This window comes from Mycteria americana (assembly GCF_035582795.1).
Source record: "Mycteria americana isolate JAX WOST 10 ecotype Jacksonville Zoo and Gardens chromosome Z unlocalized genomic scaffold, USCA_MyAme_1.0 Scaffold_30, whole genome shotgun sequence".
NCBI lineage: Eukaryota > Metazoa > Chordata > Aves > Ciconiiformes > Ciconiidae > Mycteria > Mycteria americana.
Genome location: NW_027445437.1, coordinates 1,045,443 through 1,069,012, shown reverse-complemented (window position 1 = coordinate 1,069,012; position 23,570 = coordinate 1,045,443). Strand labels below are relative to the sequence as shown.

General features: G+C 44.6%; 1 protein-coding gene across 4 annotated transcripts in view; it reads right to left on the bottom strand.

Annotated features, from left to right (window-relative positions):
• DCC (DCC netrin 1 receptor) overlaps positions 1-23,570 on the bottom strand; it is a 620,811-nt gene that overhangs the window by 29,446 nt on the left and 567,795 nt on the right. For all 4 annotated transcript variants that reach the window (XM_075489027.1, XM_075489028.1, XM_075489029.1 and 1 more), the window contains 5 exons: positions 17,629-17,694; positions 15,149-15,311; positions 8,444-8,670; positions 5,769-5,885; positions 1,311-1,466 (listed from right to left, as the gene is read on the bottom strand). In XM_075489027.1, the coding sequence (XP_075345142.1) occupies positions 1,311-1,466; positions 5,769-5,885; positions 8,444-8,670; positions 15,149-15,311; positions 17,629-17,694 (729 nt within the window). The remainder of the gene's footprint in view (positions 1-1,310; positions 1,467-5,768; positions 5,886-8,443; positions 8,671-15,148; positions 15,312-17,628; positions 17,695-23,570) is intronic.

Here is a 23,570-nt window from a genome sequence, read left to right as displayed (position 1 = left end):
AGTAGACTTAAGGGAGAATTGTAAGAAAATACGAGCCCTCGAACTATAATTAATATGCCGGAGCACGCTCGTTAGGCTTGAACAAAGAAGAGATGGCTGCCGGCGGGGAAGAAGCTTAAAGTAAGTTGTGAGGGTGGGGCTGGGGGCTCGCGCTGCGTGCGGGCGCTCTCCCCGCACCGTGAGAAGGTGAAGGCTGGTTATGGGAACACACAAACCACCAATCTGTTCCTGCAGAGGAGCAAATACGAATATCGAGCTCACTCGAGAGAAGAGACGAGTGAGGTGAGACGGGATGACGGTATTCAAATGTATACGAGGATCCGCACAAGGAAGAAAATAAACTGCTCTCTATGCCTGCTATAATCGAAACAAGAAACAATCGGCTTACATTTTAGCAAGTTAAGATATTAAAGAAAATGCTTCTAGCAGCGAGGGCAGGTAAGCCTGGGAAGACGCTGTGTGGAGAGGTCGCGTAAGTGCTATCACGGATGATTTTAATGAGCGATGATACTGGATTCTGCCTTGGGATGAAGAAGCCCATGGCTTATCTAGCACCTTTCACACATGACTTCGAAACGATGCTGTAAACTTTAAGATAGTCGTTACAATCACTTCGAGCTCCGACTACATTCATTACACAGAGTGGCAAACTGGGCTACCTGCCCAAGGTCACGCAAGGCAGTAGCATTGGTGCCATCAAAGAGATCGCTCAAACCTTATCAAATTTATCTGGTTTATGCTCCTTCCACTTCAGCAAGCAAAGGCGCATTATGGAGTATATTTAAAAATATACTACTTAAAAATACCTTAACATTTTAGCAAGGTAAGATATTAAAGAAAATGTTTCTAGCAGCGAGGGCAGGTAAGCCTGGGAAGAGGCTGTGTGGAGAGGTCGCGTAAGTGCTATCACGGATGATTTTAATGAGCGATGATACTGGATTCTGCCTTGGGATGAAGAAGAGCTCTTGAAGCCTGCATTTTTCTGGGAATATCCTTATGAATAAAGCAAAGGAAATTAAAGTACAGTGAAATGACCGACAGACCTGCAGAAAAGACAGGATTGGCTTAGAGATGCAGCGACTCTTAACTTTTAAGGTGGTCAGCACAGGTTGGAAATGGCAACTGGAGCTGCTGCTGGAGAAGAGGCAGCCCATGGCCGGTTGCTGTTACCCAGACCGGACTTATCCTGGCTCCTAAACAGCAGGGCAGCATGATTTGCGTTGGCTAGAGCTCGTACACCCCAACGATAGAAAGCAACCGATTTCCAAGCACTTTAATAGCAAAGAGCAGAAGAAAAACACTGTACTGACTTCTTCCTGCACCAAAGGTCCTGTCCACAGAGAGGGTCGGGAACGGCACCGGCCGAAGGGTGAACTGTGGGTGCGGGTATCCGCAGGTCGGGGACGGCAGGATCCCGGGGTACTGGGCACTTTCGAGTGTCGGCACCGGAATGGCACTGACCACAGCTAAAAGGAAAGAAGGAGAGAGAGGTTAAATGAGCGCTTTCGGAAAATTAAAAAAAAAAATTTTAAAAAGTCCTTCGAGGGTCAGTAGGGAATCAGAACCAACCACGTTTCCAAAACAAAGTACCCAAATAATCGGTATAAAACATGCCTCTGCCCACAGAAGCCACCGCTGTATACAGAAATGTGCCTCTTTGGTATACATTGCATAATTGCAAGTGCAGTCTGCAATTCCTTATCTGTAAAATTAAATAGCTTTTTGTCTATGTTCCAGCTGGTCAGCCACATTTTGGGGGGTGCTTTATAGCCCTTGACAAAGAAGTGAGAAGGAATGGATCGGGCAATTTAAAGCCTTATTTCAGTTGTCTAAGCACAGGTCCCTGGTGCTATTTCTGATGCCTTAGGAGAGCCTGCTGCCTTCAGCCGCTGCTCTGGAGGAGTGTGGGCTCCCGCAACTCTTCCGTCACGGCCGCCAGCTTCACACCAATGTCCCTGACACGCTCGGATGTCCCCAGCCGCACAGGACCCCCATGGTTACCCATCAGCTGAGGCTGTCCGGGCATCCTTCCCCACTCAGCAATGTCCAAACCTGTAAGGAACGGGGGTGAGATGTGCCAGCAAACCAGTAGCTAAAAGTCTGAAGTTGAAGTTGAAGTTGAGTTCTGGAGTTGAATTTAAGGGAAACGCTTTGATTTGAAAACGGGGATCACCGCGTGATGAATTCAGGCTTTCCCGTGAGTTATCTCCTTTATTTTCAAGTCAACGCTTGAAGAGTGGGTGATGATAATGCTTTACAAATCATAAATTTCTTTGTAGCTTTTAGGAAAAAAACTTGGAAGCGCTCATTCGAGTTTTGCCCAGCTAAACACTAAGCAGAGAGTTTTGGCTCATTGATGCTAAGGTTTGGCTTATCTAGCACCTTTCACACATGACTTCGAAACGATGCTGTAAACTTTAAGATAGTCGTTACAATCACTTCGAGCTCCGACTACATTCATTACACAGAGTGGCGAATTGGGCTACCTGCCCAAGGTCACACAAGAAGCCCTGAGGGTGCCAAGGCTTTACGAGGGTATTTTTAAGCACGTGGCTTTCAGCGAGACAACGCTGCACTTCCAGAAGTAACGGGCAAGTGCGGAGATGAAGAAAACTCATGAAGAAATGCTAATCTGGGTGACTGGAGCTTCAGAGTTGCCTGGGTTCAATTCACCCACTCTTAGAAGAGAATTTCTACTACTCAGACATTTCATTTTGGCTCTGTAAGACATTTTTATTGACAATATTTATAACATCGCTGCTACAGTGAAAAATATCACTCTTTATTGAATCCTATTACGGAACAACTTGTTTTTCAAAGTCCATTCCTTCATTTCTTTTTAGGGTGTAGATACCTAGCACTTTCATTTTTAAAATAAGACAGGATTACTATTCATTGCAGTACTCTATTGTAGGGAAGCTGGAGAAAAGGTACCATCAAACATTTTCAATAAATCTTTGCAATTTCAAGCAGATACGACAACAAATCTGGTCTGTCATAGCCTGTCAGCAATTGAATTTGCACTTAATACTGATATACTAAGACACTGAAAACAGAAATTCCCTGACCAAATCAGGGAGCTCCCTAACCACTGGTCTACATTTAAAATGCACTGTATCATGTAAAGAAAGCAGCACCCAAGAACAGCTTACAGAAATGACAAAGTAGGACATTTCGAATTGTATTCCAGCACCCCAGAGGCTGCCAAAGCAACTGAGTCGACATGTTCGTATTTCCCTGAAAAAAAGAATGGTTGGGATTTTCTGCCTTTTTTGAGAGGGGGATAAACAGAAAAAAACCCTCCCCCAAGCCAGCAGAAATCTCTCTCCAAACCCATTTACTCTGCGAGCATTTTATTTTCCTCTTCCGTAAGTAAAGATTACAAAGAGAAAACAGGAGAATGACAGGTCCGATACTTGAACGCGATACCCTGCAAAGAGCTTCTCAATTATTTTTCTCTGTAAATACTCCTCTCCATACACCAGCCTCGGTATTTGTGACTGCCTGCACTTCAGTAGCATTAGTGCCATCAAAGATATCACTAAAACTTTATCAAATTTATCTGGTTTATGCTCCTTCCACTTCAGCAAGCAAAGGCGCATTATGGAGTATATTTGTTCTCAAAGACTGCAAATAGATGAGCGTGAATACTTCCAGATGTGGTATTTGACAACTACCAGTATGCGGTTTTGACTTCCGAATTACGATGTTGCTTCTTCAATCTATTTAATCGCTCGCTGCTGACAATTTCTTTCAGTATCAGGCAAACGGAGAGAAATTAATTAAAGCATCTAATCTGACAAAGCCTCAATTCTATTTTCTGGGGGAAGAGACATATTAAGCATAACTCAGCCTGCACAAATGCACAAATAAGACTTTTATAAAGCCGAGTTTAATTGTTTGCAAACAATCATGATATGTTGTCGCTGTAGATTAGGTTTATACCGTTGAAAACATAAATAAATAGAAAAGAGGACATCATTTGTCAAAATGTGCCATTTGACTGAAAAAACTAAATATGTTTAAGAGCCCTTTTATCTAGAAAAAGCTGTAGAACAATGTTGACTTGACTTGTACTTAACTACCGCTGCTATTGACCCATTGTAATTACAATTGATTTGGGTCTGATTTTGCTTACACCGCTCCAAGTCCATCCATTTTCTTGGACTGCTGCCCTCCTTCGACCCAGGCCAACCCAGGAGGAATCCCACTGAAAAAAAAAGGGCAAATTGCCTGACTGCGAGATTAGTGTGGTTACACGATGGGAATATTTCCCAGGACACGGCCAAGTGGTGTAAGAGCTTCCTCCGCCTCAACCCAGAGGTCTTTCTTCCAGATGATAAAGAGGGTGGAGGCTGAAATGTGGTGCTATGTCCAGCCCAAGGCGTGAAGAACTGGGATCCCATCTCTCCCTGGGCACCTGGGGTTTATCCTCCTAAAGGCTGGGTACTGAGGCTGAGCACCCATAATGAACACAAATTAAGGGAACCAGTACTAGCTCCTACTAAGTAATTTACTGACCAAAGCCATGGTAGGTTATTCCCTCTCCTCTCCTTCATGCAGTTCCTTCTATTTTTTTTTTTTTTTTTTTAATATATCATTTGTGATGTGCCCTTCCACAAACCTACAAATAGGCACTTACATTTAACCATCAGAGCTAGAAAGAAATTCTGTAACGAAACAGACTTCTGTCAGCTTATGTTCATTTTCTTAACTGGGAGTATTTACACAGACGTGCTAATCCCTACAGATTTTTGATCGGATTATTTTGCGAGGTCAAAGATAGAACTTTTAGCTAAAAGCTGAGAGCTACCAGGAGATTGATCACAGGGCTGCTCAGAGGAAAGGTGGAGACCCAAAGCCTCATCCTCCACCGGGAACTTGATCAGGGCCAAACGCTCTCTCTTGGTGCCTGCGGGCTCTCACTGATCCCTTTCCTTTGCTCAGATGTGAAACAAGGTCACTGCAGAAATTTTAATAAGTTCTGCAAGACGGGAGAACCCATCTAATGCTCTCCAGCCTTCCTGCCTTTCTTGTGTACTTTGCTGCTTTGAAAAAGATTCACTTCTTCTCTGAAATTTGTTCAATGATAAATGCTCTGTGGCCACTAAAATTTAACACCTATTAAAAAGACCTTTTCTCCTCATTTACTTGGCTTTACAAGAGAGCTGCTCCGTAATAAAAAAGCATACAGTGGAGTGGCCAACTCCTACAGACAAAAGAAAATATAGCGGAAACTGCAATAATGTCCAGCTGATTATAATTATTGATGATGATGATGATGATGATGATGATGATGATGATGATGACGACGACGACGACGACGATGATGACAATAATAATGATTAAAAAAATATCATCACAATTTACATCTGTGTATTGCAAAGCCTTCTGCTCTGGCAGCTTGAACTCTCACCCCTGTTTTTAAAATTTCATCCTAGGCAGACCCAGGGATTTATCCATCACTATCCACCTGGTAAAAATAGAAACGATGACTCTTTAGGCTAAGCCTGGGCTGAGTCTAGCAGAAGTATGATTTCTGAATTCTCTCCCTAGTTTTTCCACTGATGCGTTGTGAAGCCCTGGCAAGCTTCCAGGCCTTTTTTTTTTTTTTTTTTTTTTTTGGTAGATGAAGAAAACATCGCTAACGCTATTTAACTTTACGAGGCGTAACTAGATCATATCTGAAAGATCAAATGAGACCTTCAGATGGGTGAGCACAGCTTGTGGGGTGCGGAAGGGGGCTGGGGGAAGGTGCTGGTACTCACGAGGGTTGGTCGGTTGAGAATCCATGGGGATCATGAGCTTGGCACGGGTGGCTCTGCGGGCAGCAAGCGAGCGCTCTAACGTGGACATGCTGCTTCCAACGTCTTCTGTCTCAGGACCTAGAGAACAACAACCCCATAGCTCAGTTGGAAACGCTGTAAATGAATGCTCCTCTCCACCCTGTATCTAGCAGAAAGATCAATACGGTTTTTCTAGAATTCAGTAATTTTAACCGATCATTAAATAGCATCACCTGCAAAGAGCTGCACAGACTGTTTTGGCTGCCTTTTCTGAATAAAATTATTGTTTGCATTTGTCTGTAAGAGAATTATGATATCATGTCCCCTTTTGCTTTGTCTCTGAAATTATCGTGAAAACCCCGTTCCCTTCATAAAAATATGACATTTTTCTTGTAACTTCCCTGTTATAAACTTATTTTAAAATTCAAGTAACAAGACCAGCAAAAGGCTGCATAAATTCAGGTACCTACAGAACCGGGCAGCCAAGAATTGGTCTTTGAAATACATCTGAAGGATGAAAACGACCTTCCTTGTGAGAGGCCATGAAGTCCTACGTCCTGATTGTCCAGCCTACAGACCCAGTAATTCACGGTGGCTCTTCCAGCCTGTATATCTTGTTTTTTCTACAGAACCCATGTGCCTGGATCTTACCCTTATTTGGTCCTGGATCACAACTACCACCTCTAGATCAGAGAGTTGAGACACGCTGCCTAATGTCCAATCCAATCCAAAACTGCCCCAGCAGCTACATAAATTAGATATTCTGTTTAGGTATTGAAATATGGATGCTCTAATTTAGTCACATTCGTATAGGATATTTGAAGTATTGAAAAATTCTAGAGAATACACTTGTCAGAAAGAAAGCGTGCTTGGAACTGGATGTTCGGTGGAGTAATTTGCAAGGAAATAAAAGCTGTATTTCTCTCTTCATGTCTTGTCTCACACGAACCTTATATTTATGTTACTTTTGCTATTTTAATAAACCACAGATGAAGTCAGTTTAATACTGTCATACGGTTACGCTTAACACCCACTCAGAATATTCATCTCTGATGTACCCAAGCAAACACATATTCCTTAAAAAAGAAAAATAGATTTGCATCAGAATATTCATCTCTGATGTACCCAAGCAAACACATATTCCTTAAAAAAGAAAAATAGATTTGCATGAAAAGACTATTTGTTTTTTTTTTTCCAAATCACTCTTCTCTGAATTGCAGGGCTGAAATGCCATGTCTTCTATCGATGGCCATTCAAAGACCAAATTGCTAGTGAAAAGCCAGGGACAGTATTACTGAACGGTGTATTACAGAACGGGAAGAAACATAAAGGCATTTATTTATGGTCCAAGGCGTTGACACGTAAAATATCTAGCCCAGCCTTTGTCATTGACTTGCTCATACGCTGTGATGACTTCCTACCACGCACTCGATTGCAAGCCTACCGCAATCAATGAAGCTCTCACATTGATCTTTCTGGGCCCTGGCTCAGCTCTCCCGATCATCAGCGATATCTGTTTAGGCAAAGGGAATCTTCTGGTCATGTTTTCCCAATGTCTAATATAACGAGGGCCTTTGCGTTAAAAGCAACAGAAATCATTGTCACAATGATCGTCTAAACAGTGAACTATCAACCCAAAACACAATGTCAGAAAAAGAAAATTAGATCCCTTTAGAAATGGGAAAACTGTTCCTTTTTAACTTTTCTTTCCTTGGAAGAACAGGAGCTACGGAAAAGGGATAAAAAACATCAGAGGCATCTGAAGAAGTCACCTTCATTATTTACAGCCCCAACCGATATTCTGGAATTCGTTCACTCCGTCACCCACGAGCAATGTGTTCACGATGAATTCAAGACAAATATGTTCATGTTTTCAAGTTCCGTGCTGTGTTTCACCCTCCGACCCCCTCTGTAGACACCACCTGCTTCTCCCAAGACTTTCTATTATTATGGTGGAAAAAATGTTATCAGCCCAAGTGAAAGCTGTGATGTGCTGTGTGCACTAAGGTTAAAAAAAGGAGGAGGAAACTTCTCTGAAACCACATTTTTCTTACAGAATTTCTTTATATCTCTAAGTTTTCTCAGGTTCCCTGGCCCAAATTCTGCTCCTGGTGATGCTGCTGACCTTCTTCCTGATCATGTTCTCCCTTTGCTCCATTTTTCATTTCTTTTTTTCCCCACTTACTTCTCCATGCCCCCTTCTTTCCTCTCTGTTTTTCTTAGCACGGGATGCAAACTTAATAACATTTGACTTCCAGTTGCATTCCCGAACCTAAGAAGTTAGAATGGTGTAAAAATAAAAACCGATGGATTTTCCCCTAGTCTGAAACCTAGGCAAAAATCGTCTAGGAACATCTCTCCCGGCACCTGTAGTAGCAGAGCTGTCAATTCTTCCAACCTCCTCCTGGATCTTACCAGGTTAGCCCTCTGGGCTAAGGTCACTAACCAGCAATATCAAATTAATTTAAATAAAATTGATACGCTGGTGATGGAGAAAAAAAAAAATTGGAGTACATGGAATGGGGTTGGACTAGATGGCCTTTAAGGTCCCTTCCAACCCCAACCATTCTATGATTCTATGACTCGAATTTCCCCAAATCTACCGAGCAAGTGACAGCCAGCCAATTCCCGTCTCTCCTGCCCTCGGAGCCCCTCACCGGGCTGCGGGGTGCTCTTGCTGCCCAGCTGTGTTTCCGACTGGCTGTGGCTGACGGGGGTGATATCCTGGCAGCTCTGCATCGGCGAGTCCCTTCCTACAGGGTCTGAGCCCGTTGGCTTCTCGATGTTCTTCATTTCCATCTCCTCGTGGTGTATCCACAGATCCGGGGGTCTCAGGTCCTTCTGGCTGCCCTTCCTTTTACCGGCGCTGTGGGTTGCACGTTTCCTGCAGCAAAGAAAAGTCACGTAAGATCGTTTTTTCCTCTTTGTAAGACCAAAGGAGTGCTGTCTACTCATCGGTGTCTCTCTAAGGAACCCCCTTGGTTGTGTCCTTCAAAGGACAGCAGTTATCTTGGTGTGGTCCTAGGCTTCCTGGAGTTTGCTCCAGGGGATGGGCCTGGGGCTCAGCAGGGCGGGTCATTTTTTGCACCCCTTGATGTAGAAATCGGGGGAAACGACTCCTTCTGGAACAGAAGGGCAGTGGCCAGCTTCATCTTGGGAAGAGCAGCACTTGTGGAGCGCCTGCACCTAAAACCAGCGCCTGACAACTGCTGAGCTCATTTCTGCCAAGTGATGTGCATCTTATACCTTCCATAACTGCGTGCAGCAGATGTTACATTTCTTTAAATATACACTAAAGCAGTATTTTTATTACAGAAAAGCTCAGAAATCCACAGCAACATCAACTCTCCTCTTTTTATGCACAGGTATTACAATACGCTCTCGTGTCAGCGGGCCACCTCCTCCGGGGAGCACTCGCCAAAGAAAACCTTGATTTCCAGGGGTACCGAGTGCTCTCAGCTACTCGTTACACCCGGCGTATGCTCACCCCAAAACACAGCTACGCACCTCCTGAAGGGAAGGCTCTTTCCCGAATCCACGGAACGCAATGCAAAACCACCCACTGGCGTCCCTAGGACTCACACCGCGCGCGTCGCTTGAGTACGTGCGCTCGGATAACCGCCCTCCCGCCCAACCACACGCGGCAGGCAATATTGTGGAAGGTGGCAGGGGATTATTTTTACCAGAAAAAAAAAATTTTAAAAAGGAAATTTTAAACTTTAAGAACTCTAATTGTTGGGAGTCAATTTGGGTTCTTTTCGAAATTTTCTCAGCCTGGTCTAGAAAGCAAGAGATGTGTGTCACAACTACGTGCATCACCAAGTATTTTGCTTTCAAGAGAAGGAACAAACACATCCTATAATTTAAAATGTCACCGAGGGCACAGCGCTGTCTCAGCCCCAGGAGCTGATGGCAACGACATTTTACTTCAGCAGAAATATCCCAGTCCTCAAAATGCCACCCTTAAAGGCAGAAATTGTTTTGGGTCCTTTGACTGGAGAAAAGGAGGCTGAGGGGAGACCTCCTCGCTCTCTACAATGACCTGAAAGGAGGCTGTCGAGAGGTGGGGTCGGTCTCTTCTCCCAGGTCACAAGCCATAGGACGAGAGGAAATGGCCTCCAGTTGCGCCAGGGGAGGTTTAGACTGGATATTGGGAAATTTTCCTTCACCGAAAGGGTTGTCCAGCACTGGAAGAGGCTGCCCAGGGCAGTGGTGGAGTCCCCATCCCTGGAGGTATTTAAAGGACGTTTGGCTGAGGTGCTGAGGGACATGGTGTAGTGGTGGGCTTGGCAGTGTTAGGTTTACGGTTGGACTCGATGATCTTAAAGGTCTTTTCCAACCTATACCATTCTGGGATTCTGTGATTCTGTAACTGGCTGGTACCCCAAAAGCTCTTCAAGGCTCAAAAGATTAATTTTAAAATGTGATCTGGAAAGTTAGCGGTGGAGGCGAGGCCGGGGATGTTCAGAGATTTTTGTTTACAGCCCGCAAGAAATAAGAGCGTTGGCCTCCGGTCGTAATTACTTCCTACATTTAGTCTGCTATTTGCTAATTGCCAAAACTTAATAATTTAAAATGACAGTATTTCAAAGAACGGGAATAAAGACCGTGGAATACAGTTCTTTGATACCTTCTTGCACAGACCCTAGTACCATCCTGATTAACACCTACGAGAATAATTACGAGCACTTTCATTCAATCCTTAATGCATGACCCGCCTGAAGTTAAAAAGTGAAGTTCTTCTTGCTGTCTCATTCCAAAACCAGACCACAGTTTTGGTTCTAAACGAGGAATTACTTTCTTCACTTCGGGATACAGCAGCTTTTTTGTCACTTGCAATTGAAAATAATTCATTTCTCCAGGCTTGAGCTAGGCAAGAGAAATTTCAGCCCCAGAGTAATTTTATACACAACTGTAAATAGGGGCTTATAATGAAGGTGTCATTCCAACCGTAACTACAAAACCGCTCCAGCAATGATATCATTTAAAAATATATGAATGATGTAGCTTGGTTTGCATTGTTTTTTTCTCACAAATTATTGATGTTCTGACAGCCCGTGAGTAGCAAATTGAATCAGAGGCAGGAGTGCGTACGAAAAGGTCATCAATAACAAATGAAAAGAAATCCTCCCCTGGAATGTTTTGTTTATGCAACGCAGGAGTTGAGGTTCGGCTTCTGAAAATGCATCTACCCTCAATTTCAGGGAGAGGCAGGATCTTTGCCGCGCCAGACGAGCACATTACATCTATAGAAGGCGGTCATAAAAGCTTCAACAGCGGCTTCAAACCTCAGCCGCAGCAATGGAAACCCATGCTTCGGAAGTTCGCGTGGAGATTTACGGTGGGATTCAAATTCAGTCCATTACCCATTTTATAACTGGAGCAGGGATTGGGAAGACAAGGAGTTTGAAATTGAAAAACTGATCTCAGATGGCAGCGTTTCTGTTGTTGTTCAATTATTTTACAACATCAAATGCAACCAGCTCGCATACCGTAACGATATCTCTTTTTTTCCGAAGGACGGATATAAAACCAGAGTTCAGCTCTGCCCTTAAAATATACATTATGGTCATGCAATCTTGAATAATGATAGCAGAACTTAAGCTGTACTTTCAAAACAAATAAACTCTCGGGAGAGGAACCTCTTTCTCGTTGTCTATTTCTATAGTTTCCAGCACAACGCCGCCTGGGCACTGACTCCAGCCATTATACAGCACACCCACATAGCTCCCGACAATATACACATGCGATATAGAATCATTTTTCAAATACTCCAGAGCGAGATTACTCTTCATAGCCTTCATTTTACAGTTACATTACCCCAGAGAAAACAGTTAAGGTTCTAACAACTCAGCCTAGTTTATTTTTTTAACGACAACTGAAGATGCCTCCAGCTGAAGATCTTCCGAAATAAACTCCTCTCCTGGGCAAAACACCTTTTTGCTTGTAAAAGAAACAAGGGTAACCCCCAGTCCCGGTCCGATCGGATGTCTCTTCCCGTGGAGCAGGGACAGTTTCGGAGGCAGGACGCAGAAGCAACGGCCCCGTAAGACGTAACCACCTCCCGCACGAACCCTGAGCCTCCTGCGCTGCTGTTTGCAAAGCGCTTTGAAGATACTCAACAATAAATGCGAACATTACTTCACCTTAATTATCCTTCCGATGCATGAGTTAATATTTTAGATTTTCTGCTCTTTTAACTCTTAACCTGGCAAAAAAAAAATGCGCACTTTGCCTTTTGGGCTGTATGAAAGGCAATTCAACTGGTATAGAGGTCTTGTAGAAAACGATTCTTTCTCCAGAAAACCTCCCCCAGTATTTACAGATGAAAAATTATTTCGTTTTGCCCTCTTTATTTCCCGCCAGCCAGCCTGAAAAGCTGAAACACCGGTACCCGTCTCTCCTATCAGCTGGCTTCACGGTCCTCTCCCCCGTGGTAAGATCCAGCCTCGAGCCAACGTGCAAGAGATGGGGCAGAGGCCACGGCTAATGAGCAGCTCGGCGTGGAGGAAGCGCAGAGACCAGGAGTATCTCCAGGGAACACAGCGGTGACATACGGCGGCTCTTTAGTGGCTGCCAACTCATTCCCCGTTAGTTTGAGTTTGATTACGCTTTGGTTAATGCCTCCCCCGAGCCTTCCCAAATGTATATACTGACACATCCCTGTTACTTATATAGGACTTAAAGTAGTCGTAGCTTATTTTTTGCAGCCTCTTTTTACACCGTTCCCCCACACTAATTGGTTGGGCGCTTGTTCAAGACCATGCTTCATTTTTAATGGTTGAAACAGGCACTATTTACCTACCAGGCTCAGACTAGATGTCCACCCTCGCCTTTTCTCCTGTGGTAGTCATACCCTCGTGTTACCAGTTCACAGCCTAATTATTCTGGCATGTTACAGATTTTTGTTATACCTTGAAGCCTTAAAAAATTCCCAAAAGAAGCAGGTCCTGCAGTTCGGGTGTACGCTGTACAAAGCGATATTTTCCCTTATTTTAAGATTCAACTGGGATTCATCTTCTTTAAGCTTAAGCTTTGACCTGACCTGCCTGGACCAGGAGCGCATTGAAGGCTGGAGCTGATGGGTGGCCCCATCGTCCATCCTCTGTGGCACCACATCAGCAGGCACCGCCAGCACAGGGCAGCGAGCATCTCGTCCCGCGGAAGATGCAATTACGGTGAGGTTATGAATCTCAATTACTGCAGGAGCCATACGTTCCCCTTATGCACAACCGGGTAAGTTATTTTACCTGAACCTTTAGGCACATTTTTCTCCCCTATTTTTTACTGGCGTCAAATTGTCACGGGGTTTGTACGGCTGATATTTCATTCTTCCCTCGATGGCAGAGACATAAAATACCTACTAAGCCACCTAGGTCAGTACCAGGTTGTTCTGTATAATATGCTTTATTGTGCTTTGTTCAGCCAAGTTTTAATTAACTTAAGATATATGACTTTCCTCCACTGAAGGCTTACAGGAGATTATTCCATCACCTGCAAGTTTTTGCTCTGGGGAAGGACACATGCATTATCCACTGAAACTTGGCCTTTACCCTTCCTGCAGTCCTTTTGTTCAGTAGTTCATCGGTGATTTTAAACTAAGAACCAGCTGCCAATAAAAGCCTGAGTCTAAACTCTTTGTATCACAGTATGCATCTCTCCAGGCAGGTCAGAAACAAAGTAATTCCCACCAGCAACCTCTGTTTTGAAGAAGTTCACGGTTTTTCCCGTTGTGCTAAATTTAAGATCTACTGTTTAATTTTTATTGCCCTATATTTTCCCCACTTTCAGTGCAGAAACGGTTGGTTTAGGGTAACTTGGGTGAGATTCACCTGCCCATAGTACAGACATTTAGAAGTGAAAGAGCAAATCCAAATCCACCAGCTTCACATTTTTTTCATCGATGGACAGCAATAAGCATCTTCAGATGGCAAGTCGTCCGATGTCTTCGACGAATGATTCTTTGAAATTCTTCACTCCTGTTCCTCCCCAGGGGCTAGAGAGGAGGTCAAGGTTGATTAATTCAAACCCGGACATTTACGTTTTAGACACCTCATTCTGGAGAGATGAATCTTTCTATTTGTTTCTCTTTCCTGTAATTCCCTTTCCTCTGTTAGAAATGCAAGAGAGCTCCGGCCTTGATTCACCAAACACTACTCAGAAGAATTTCCATTGCCTTCACATGACGGCCTGATTTTCAGGTGTTAAGCCTCACAATAGAAGCAGATTTTCAAATCAGTTCCTCATTCAACTACCCCAGCACTCCTAAAAGCACGAGCCCTTACTTTTCTGCCTAAATGAGAGCTTCCTCATTTAAAAAATCTACCCTCAAATATCCATCTTTAGAGAAAGCACTTCCCCCGGTAACCGGAAAACACGACACGCTGCCATCCGCCGGTGCTCGACCGGCCCGAAGCCCATTTCAGCAAACGGGGGAGCCATTCGGTCCCCCGACCGTCCCTTCTTTCCTCGTGCCACACTTTTTTAAGCATCAGGGCAAACCAATGTAATAGTGGCTTGCCCTTAGTGCAAACATTTATCATTCTTGTGGGCAAGCTATCATTAAACTTCCTCACGTCCAATCTTTCGCAACGGTATAATAATACAACGAAGTCACAGTAAAACAATGACTAGCATCCTAATTTTCAATTAATTAAATGCGTCAAGCCCTGTTTCAAACCCACCTCGAATTTCCCATAAAAAACTGAAAAAAGCTTTGTGCTTTACGCTGCTGCCCTTTTACAGCCTGTAAGAAGAACCCTAAAGATTTTTTTCCCCGTAATTTTCTACAGACTTTTTTTTTTTTTCCCCCCGAGTATATGAGAATTATCTGGAGAAAGAGTTGTAGATGCGTTTCACTGGAAGCCTTTTGGAGCCAGGCTGTCCGGAGAGGATAACGTCCTCCCGAAGGTTAGCGAGCGAGCAGGACCGTCCGTGTTTCTCAGCTGTGCAGGCGCAGGGCTGCCGAGTCAGAAAGCCCGACGGCATCGCCGGGCACAGACAAATACTTTTATTCTCCCTTTAAATCAACGGAATTGATTCTTTCCCGTGTCTGAATTATACTTGGCGATATAAACAACAGAGAACTGTGCGTGGCAGACTTCTTTGTCAAGGCTGGCCATGCCAGGGGTACTTATTCTCCACGGTTTTCTCTGCAACCTGGGGGACAGGGGACATTCGCCACTCGCCAGCGCTGAGCGGCTTCCTCAAGCCCACGCCTCCAAAAACTACCAGAGATCCAGAGCCAAAATGCAATTCAGCCCCCGCTCCCCCGTCCCCACAGTCCGAACGTTATTGCCCGTATCTCTTTTGAAGCTGAGCCTCACTGCCTTTTCCTTCCAGCCCGCGATTTGAGAACGTACTTCCTCTGCTGCGCCGAGGAGCGCCTGGTGCAGATGACGGCCACCACCACCACCACCACCACGGTGATGACGCCGATGGTGACGACGATGATGACGAGGAGGTTGCTGTTCTTCTGGGGCGTGACGCTGCCGTGGGGAGGGTGCATCTGCCCGATGGGAGGCTCTGAAAGAAGACGGACGACGAGGGGATGGTTAGGGCTGGATTGGCTCCCCTCCCTCTTTAGGAGCCACCCAGAAAATAAAACACATAAAGCCCGTCAAGGTGCCGTGAATTCCTCCGAAAAAGCAGACGGAGGCTACAGAAGGGTGTCATAAAGAGCTGACATTTATGTCTCGCTGCATTTCAGTGGCATAGCAAACAGGAAAATATTTAAGCAGCAACGACTTTGCATTTTCTGGGTGTTAATAACCTGATGTTGGGAGTCAGTAACTCTCAGCTCATTTTTACTATTATCAGCTGGAAACGGAAAGACAGGGACTATGGATTTTTTTTTTATGGCCTGTATAGTCTTTCTCGGTATTTACAGGCAAATACATATCTGGTGTGTCGGCCAACCTGAATGCCCGATTCATTTGTCAGTACCGCGTTCACCCCCCCGTCGGTCTCACATCGCATTCTATTTCATTTATTGCTACGCTGACCAGATCCCTATGCAACGCTCGAGCAGGTTAAGGGCTTAATCTTTTGAAGTGATGAGCCTCCTTAGTTTCAAAGCAGCAGCAAGACTGGGGCTGAAAATAGCAAAATTTCTGGTGTCAAGTCCCAGTCAAACCGACTTCAAGCGGTCACTTCAACAACGTTTCCCCTACTGCACTGGGACTAGCACAATTTCTATTTTTATAATCTTGTTGGATAACGCCTCTATTTACACGGCGTCGGGCCATACGTTACAGACACCTGCGCAAAACGGTGAGTAACCCGTTTGCTCTGTCTGCTAAGGCAATCTTATAGGCATCCTATAAGATCGCAAACCCCAAAATATCTTTCCACGTAGGCCTGGAGAAAAACGAAATATTCGGTGCAATGGGATGCAAAGGGAAGAGCTGCGCAATACAGCACGTCCAAGATTTCAAAAGAAAAGGAACTCAAGGGTTTTCATATGGCATCAGCCCCACAACGTCCCACGTATAAACTAAACAATACTTGTCTGGGATTTCGTTTTGCCTTTAGGACAACCGAATGTGAGAAGAAAAAAGGACAAATCTTTCCAAATAACAGTTTCAGTTAGCGGTAGGTGTAATTTAATCGTAATATTCTGCCTTGGTTTTCTGACCTGATATCCTTTCTTTACTTAACTAATTACGCTATTTAAATAATTTGCCCTTTTCTCATGGCTTCTTCAGGCAAGTGAATAAGACAAGCAGCTGCGAGTGCCACCCTTTCAGCATTACAACGGTCCGGTACAGCCATCCCAAAGATTTTGGGGTTTGGTTTTTCATTTCCACGCCGACTAAAAGACATTGAAGGAATATACCACATAAAATACAGTGACCATCAAGAAAAACATAATTCTTTCTCTCCCTACCCTTTATCGCAGGCCCTGGAAGCTCTCTTTACTTCCCAAAAGTCAGGTTTCTTATATTTAGGATGAACTGCTACAAAGAGCAGGAGAAAAGCCTAAACCAGTGGTGCCTTGGCTGCAGCAAAGTAGGACAGGAAAAGGGAACAAAATTTTGCATTCCCTCCTTGTCTTGACTGAGGAAAATAATCAGTGTGCATGAATCAGCTATGTGCCTTGTAATTATTTTGTACTTCCAAATCTCACTTGATACCGCATTTGAGGGAATCTTGTCTGTTGTTTCATTCAATAACGTGAGATGACAATGCTTCGTTAGGTAACGGAGATGGGGTCAGGAATAAGAAGTTATTGATAGCGTATCTACAGCCCAGCTGGCACTGCTTAGGTTCAGTTAATTTTGGTTAATCCACGGGGCTTCCTCTCACATCTCCCTGTTTTAGGGCAGGATTAATTAATTAAAAAATGGTATTTCCTGCCGAAAGCTTACATTGAAATATAATAACGTAAAACGCATTTTACAATTCTTTTTTAAGCTGTTAGTTTTTTAGACGCGTTCCCATGGCCTGAGATATATCTCAAACTTCTCTTGCGATAGGATTATCATACCCGGCGACACACTTTTGGGAGTACTGCATCAGCTGGAAATCTGATGGGTAGTTTGGGGATCAGCTTTAAGAAAGCCAAACCAGAATATACGGTGTCCTGACCCTATTTTTTGTTAACGTTTCTGGTTAAACCTACTGTCTGGTTTGCAGCAGGTATTTTGCACATGGATGGGCTTTTCAACAGCCGAGAGAACTCTTCCCTACAAAACAGCGAGCGTGTGACCTGTGGGCACGTTGGGTGGCTTCCCAACCATGAGGAAGAGGAACGAGAGAGCACTAAAGAGAAGAAAAGTAGGAGGTTATCACCAAAACGGCACTTAATGATGGAGCATGGTTGGACGGAGCCTGTATTTACCGTTCAGACTGCTCCTGTCGATCAGGTTGGTGTCCACCGGCCAGTAGGACCCATCCCCGTGACGACCTGTTGGCGGAAAAAAAATGCATGAGAGACGGTGCGACAGCTAAACCAGCAAAGTCAAGTTTGTTGCTTGAGACAGCGCCTGCCCGACAAGGTTTAAACCATTAAACAGTGCGGGAAAAGTCATCCCATGTGCGCTGGGGAAAATCCGTCATCAAAGCAGGTTTTGGAAAGCAAGCTGAATTTCAGCCCTTTGAGCAGCTTGCCTTGTTCTGTTGGGTTTTTTTTTCCCCCCCTCCAGATGTGCTCGTTAGAGTGACAAACTGAGGCGCGATGGCAGCATCCGTCTGTGCCCCCTCCACGGGTGACGGCAATAATTCAGACAGCTGCTTCTGCACGCAAGCGGCTGGAAGTGCGGCAGAGGGACGGTGCTCTACGGAAAATCGCGGGCACGTTCTCCACCCGCCAGGTGGCTTCCCCCCCTCTATTAAGCAAGCTTTCTTTAATTTATTTTCCCGCTTGTGGAAGCACGGTTGTGGAAATACAACTCCGCAACTGCTCGGTTTTTACAAAAAGATCGCCTTCTTTTCTAACCCTGATGTAAAAAAAAAAAAAAAGAAAGAAAAAAGAAGGGATATGATTATTATTCCAGAAACGTTTTGGCCGTTGAGGCAACATTTGCACTCCAAATTAATTATACAGTAAAATTTGAGGTGTTAATTTTTTTCCTCTGCTTTATTTTCTCCTATTTCTCAGCTTTGGGCCGTGATGGTACGTCCATGTTTCTGCCAAGAGCTGCACCTCCGCTTCCTCGTGTCCGACAGAAGGCGAATCGCAAAGGTTGGTAAAGTCCTACCAAGCTCCTCTTTGTCTCTACCGGTATGGGACTGAGCAGCCAAAGACCATGGCAGAAGTGGTTTGGGGTAAAAGCCGCTCTTCTGACAAAGACCAAGCTTCTACCGACAGCACGCTCTCGGGATGGGCATCCTGCGCTACTGCAAAGCCCAAAACGTGGCCATCTCGCTCCTCCAAAGCTAATTATTTTTTCATTTCAGTCAAACGAGCTTTCCCAGGTGGCACAGCCTCAGCCCGTGCTCTGCTGGCACAGCGGGTCAGGGAAAAGACGTCTTCCCCCGAGACGGGCAGAGGCTGCCGGGGCACCACATCGACACCGACTGCGTAAGACCCCTGGGCACTGTATTTTTTTGCCTCTGCCATCCCTTAGGTCAGACAAATAGTACCTGAGGGTGGCTTTCGGTTGGTGAAAAGATGATGTAAAAATTCTGAAAACTTAGTGCAGGGCAGGGAATTACCAGGAATTATTGCCGATAACTTCTGCATCAAATAACCACCGTCTACATCAGATCTCTTGGCAGATTAGCAAAAAACCCCCACATTTTCTCACTTTCCTGCAGTTGTTTGTTGCTGCTCTGCACTGTGAAACAACTGCCATATTCCTCTCCAGAGGTACTTGTATTTCTGTGGATTGCGAAGAAATTCACGTGCGTAACTTTGTCTACCAATTTGGAAAGTATTTTGTGATGAATGGCCCTAAATAAATGGAAGACGATTATCATCAGAAGAGACTTCAATGTAATCATCTTTTCAATCAGCATAATTGCACAGCTACAACAACTTCATCCCAAGAAAGCAAGGTTGCAAAATGTTTAGCTGTAAAAGCAGACAAAATAGAGATAAATGTAAGGTATATAGTAATTCTGTTTACTAAGGTGACACTCTAAAGCAGTCCTATTCATAGTACTACTCTGCAACGTGTGAATACGTTGTGACCCTGGGGTTATATTGTGCTTAGGAAACTGGGTATCTCCATGGGAGAGTGCTAAATGTTACTAGTTTTTATATTTAGCCCACACTGAACCATCTTAGCGGGAGCCCAACACCTTGGAAAATTTAATCAGGATATTGGAGACTTAAAAAACCTAACCCCGCATGCCCGACTCTGGAGTTTAGTATTTTTTTAATTAACGTAAGAGCACTTGTCAAGGCATTATACGTGACATTTTCATTGTAAAAGTATTTGTGTAATACTTTTACATTTCACTTCTGGCGCTAATACGGTGACTGGCACCTGGAGATGCCATTTATTTGGGCTGGCTGCAACATGGAGGCAGCAACCGGGGAAAGGTTTGGGCTACGCCGTCCATCTCGGGGGGGGTTCTTGGGCTAGAAATGTTTCTGAAACGATTTACGTTTTAAGACCATCCCAAGACAGTAGAGTCTTCCAGTTTCACTCGCTGAGGGTAACTCTTTCAAAAGGCCCAACTTCTGATCAGAGGCAATTTCACTGAGAAGAGACAGGAAAGCAAAATAACTCTTAACAAACAGTATTTCAACAACGCTGTTTGTCAGGGATAGCCAAGATCGAATTTATGGTAATTCGGCTCTGTTCTGCTATTAAGACATACAAATGTTATTCAATATTTGGATAAACCGGGAAATCTAAGCACGTAGGAGATGGGAGGTAAATCTCTGATGCACTGTAAATTTTTATATGTTAACGGGCAGGTAGGGCTTAAATCCCTAAGGATTATCCATGCTCTGTTCCAAGCCAACACACCTCCATGAATCATTTCTATCTCTAGCTTTCACTCGGCAACAGTTTAGGTTATATTTCCCTTTAAAAAACTCGAACGATGTGCAAGAGCATTGCCACTCCAAGGTTATCGCTTCATTCAGTTTCAAGGTCTCCGGTTTCGACGACCTTTATTATAAACTAATTTAAAAACTAAGCTAACCTGTGCGCTTCCACTTCATCTTCATCTTCAATATCTTCACTGCACTCGTCTGTTCGCACTGACCGCACTCTTGCTGTTGCTCTCCACCTCCTTCCTTCTCCATCTCCTTCCCAAACCCACCAGTGGGTTTCTTGCCTCACAGAATCACAGAATCACAGAATCATATAGGTTGGAAAAGACCTTTAAGATCATCGAGTCCAACCATAAACCTAACACTGCCAAGCCCACCACTACACCATGTCTCTAAGTACCTCATCCAAACGTCCTTTAAATACCCCCAGGGATGGCGACTCAACCACTTCCCTGGGCAGTCTGTTCCAATGCTTGATAACCCTCTCGGTGAAGAAAAATTTCCTAATATCCAGTCTAAACCTCCCCTGGCGCAACTTGAGGCCATTTCCTCTTGTCCTATCACTTGTTACCTGGGAGAAGAGACCGACCCCCACCTCTCTACAACCTCCTTTCAGGTAGTTGTAGAGAGCGATGAGGTCTCCCCTCAGCCTCCTTTTCTCCAGGCTAAACAGTCCCAGCTTCCTCAGCCGCTCCTCATAAGACTTCAGACCTCATAAGACCTCAGAAGACAAGTACAAAACTCCCGTCCCACTGAGTTTAGAGGTAAACCCTCAGTGGCAGCCAAAAAGTCACGTACAAGGTGGGCATAACTCAACAGACACGTCCGGATCTCATGTGGGCTTTTTTGGCGTCAGACAACGCAACTTCCACCTCTCTGCAACTTCCACCAGTTTCCAGCAGAGCTTTTTTCTTTGTATTATTCCATCTTTTGGAGCAAAGCATTATAAAATCTTGACTAATCAGCTGTTTCCTTGAGAACTTCCTTTTTTAATGGAGGTTAAACAGTCTTTAAACTTGATTTTTAATGAGTTGTATTAAGGGTGGTAACATACTTTCAGAGGTACCAAAACCTGCATCCATATGAACCTACACATCGTTTCTCACCTCTCACTTCTCTGTTTAACTTCTGGTTTCCCCCAGATCTGTCTTTCAAATGTTTCAGTAACTCGAGCCTTTCTCTGAAAAAGCAAATCCTTTTCCCACAACTGTATCTCAGGTGCCATCATACGAAATAAACATTTCAGCTTGGTCTTGTCAAGGCAAAAAAAAAAGAAAAAAAATCAAGTTGTCGGTGACAACAACAGTTCTTCATTCTCTCAGGTCTCCAGCACTTGGAAACTGGCCAAAAAAAATCTGTCGTCATTTTGCTGTAAATGTTTTTCCTTTTTCATGCTTTACTCCAGCAGCTTCCTTATTTGCAAACTTCAGGTATCCCCGCACGGCACGGGCAGATCGGTAGACGTTGAGGGAATGCTCTCTCCTTCCAAACTGCTCACTGCAAGCCAACTACCTGAGCTGGAGGGGGAACGATGCTTGCCGTTATATTGTCTGGCTCAGACGATATACGGAGCAGTCCAAAATACGGAGAAAATAAGCTGAGCGATATTCTCATATGAGACAGCAGAGACTGTAAGTGATATTTCTTGCCCCATGGGTGTCCCCAGGGAGGTTCAAGCACGCAAACGAAGTCATTGGGAGGTTCAAGCACGCAAACGAAGTCACTGGGAGGTTCAAGCATGCAAACGAAGTCATTGGGAGGTTCAAGCACGCAAACTAAGTCGTTGGCTCTCGCAGCCAACACAAGCTGTCAGGCATACGGTGCCATCAGAAAAGCTGCTCTTCTGTTTCCGCGGAAAAGCTGAGCTCCCTAAGTTAGTTATGGTGCTGAGCACTTGGAAACCTGCTCCAGGATAGAGCAGAAGATGGCAAGTTGCCCTCGGGAGGCAGCTCTAGCTCACTGCTGACCTGCAGCCCTCCTAGAAACCTGGTGGAGTAAGGAAGCTCAGACATAGCAGAGTAAAAGCAGAGTAAGGAGGACGGCTGAAAAGAAAGGGGCCATGGGAGCTTCTGCCTAGAGCAGACACACAGACATCCGAGAAAAAGAAAACATCCCCCTGGCACCTTGATCCAATTCGGTATCATCTTCTGGGAAGGTCGAAATACAAGCCAGAAGAGAGAAAGGTTGAATAATACATGTTATGAAGTTCAGTATTGCTCCAGGGGCTGCTCTTCATCCTGGAAGATGGACACCAGTTCAGCCTGAGATGGGTAATGCTGTGCTGGCCCACCCAGCCAGGAGGAGGAGCAGCGGGTCACACGCTGACTTCAGAGAGCACCGAGGTGAGGATCCATCTCCATGTGCATTCACAAGTTCCCTCTTTGGTCAGTGACGAGAGAAGGAAACCTCACAACCACGACTGAGAACCTGCTTATCTTGGATGGGGTTTTTGAAGGTACCCACCTCTCCCCATTGACCACACCATATGGCAGACTTTGGGATGTACAATATTAGCTTTCATCGCTGAGGTTCTGCATCCACCAGCATTTAAACAAGTCAGAGCATGAGAACTTGTGCCTCCTTCCCATCCATGGTCAGCACCTGATAACGCAGGAGACACCCACGTTGTCCTGCTGACAGCTGAAGAGCTCAGCGAAGGCTGAAGCTCTTATCAGCAAGTCTAACTTGGAAGTCTGCTTATCAGCAAGTATAAACTGGCAGACGTCTTGGAAAGATGCTGGGGCTCGGGGCAGAAATGCAAGCCTAGGTGAACAGATACCACAATACCTTTTGATTTTCTAGTCCTTCTGTTTCAAGTGCATCCAGAAATAGTTGTCTCAACTATGTCCCGGTGTAGCAGGAAACCCAACCAATATGCAGGAATAACCCTTCTTCTTTAAATTTCAAGGATGCTTTGCCTTCTGAGATGCCTCCCATTTTTTGGACCTTAAGAAAGAGTTCCTACACCTGCTTGGTAAACATAGCCAGATGACAGAATTTAAAAGGCTTTTTTTTTTTTTCCCCAGAAGAGGTTATTCCAATAAATGGGATACTTCTTGTTTCTTATCTCTAGCGAAGAGCGTTACAGACCACTGCATTATTTGTTTAGGAAGCAGCTCTTTGAAAAAGATCTGAACTGCTCATCCTTTCACTCCTGCTACACTCAAGAGTCTGCAAAATAGCTTCAGAACCAAAAGCCCGGAGCCATCAAAAGCTTTAACAGAAAAAAAAAGAGGCAAACTCGATGCCTTCTGCAGTCACAGTATGAGATAATGTGACTGTTTTGGGGTTGACATCAAGCTGTAGATGTACCGGCAGCCGTTTTCACCCAG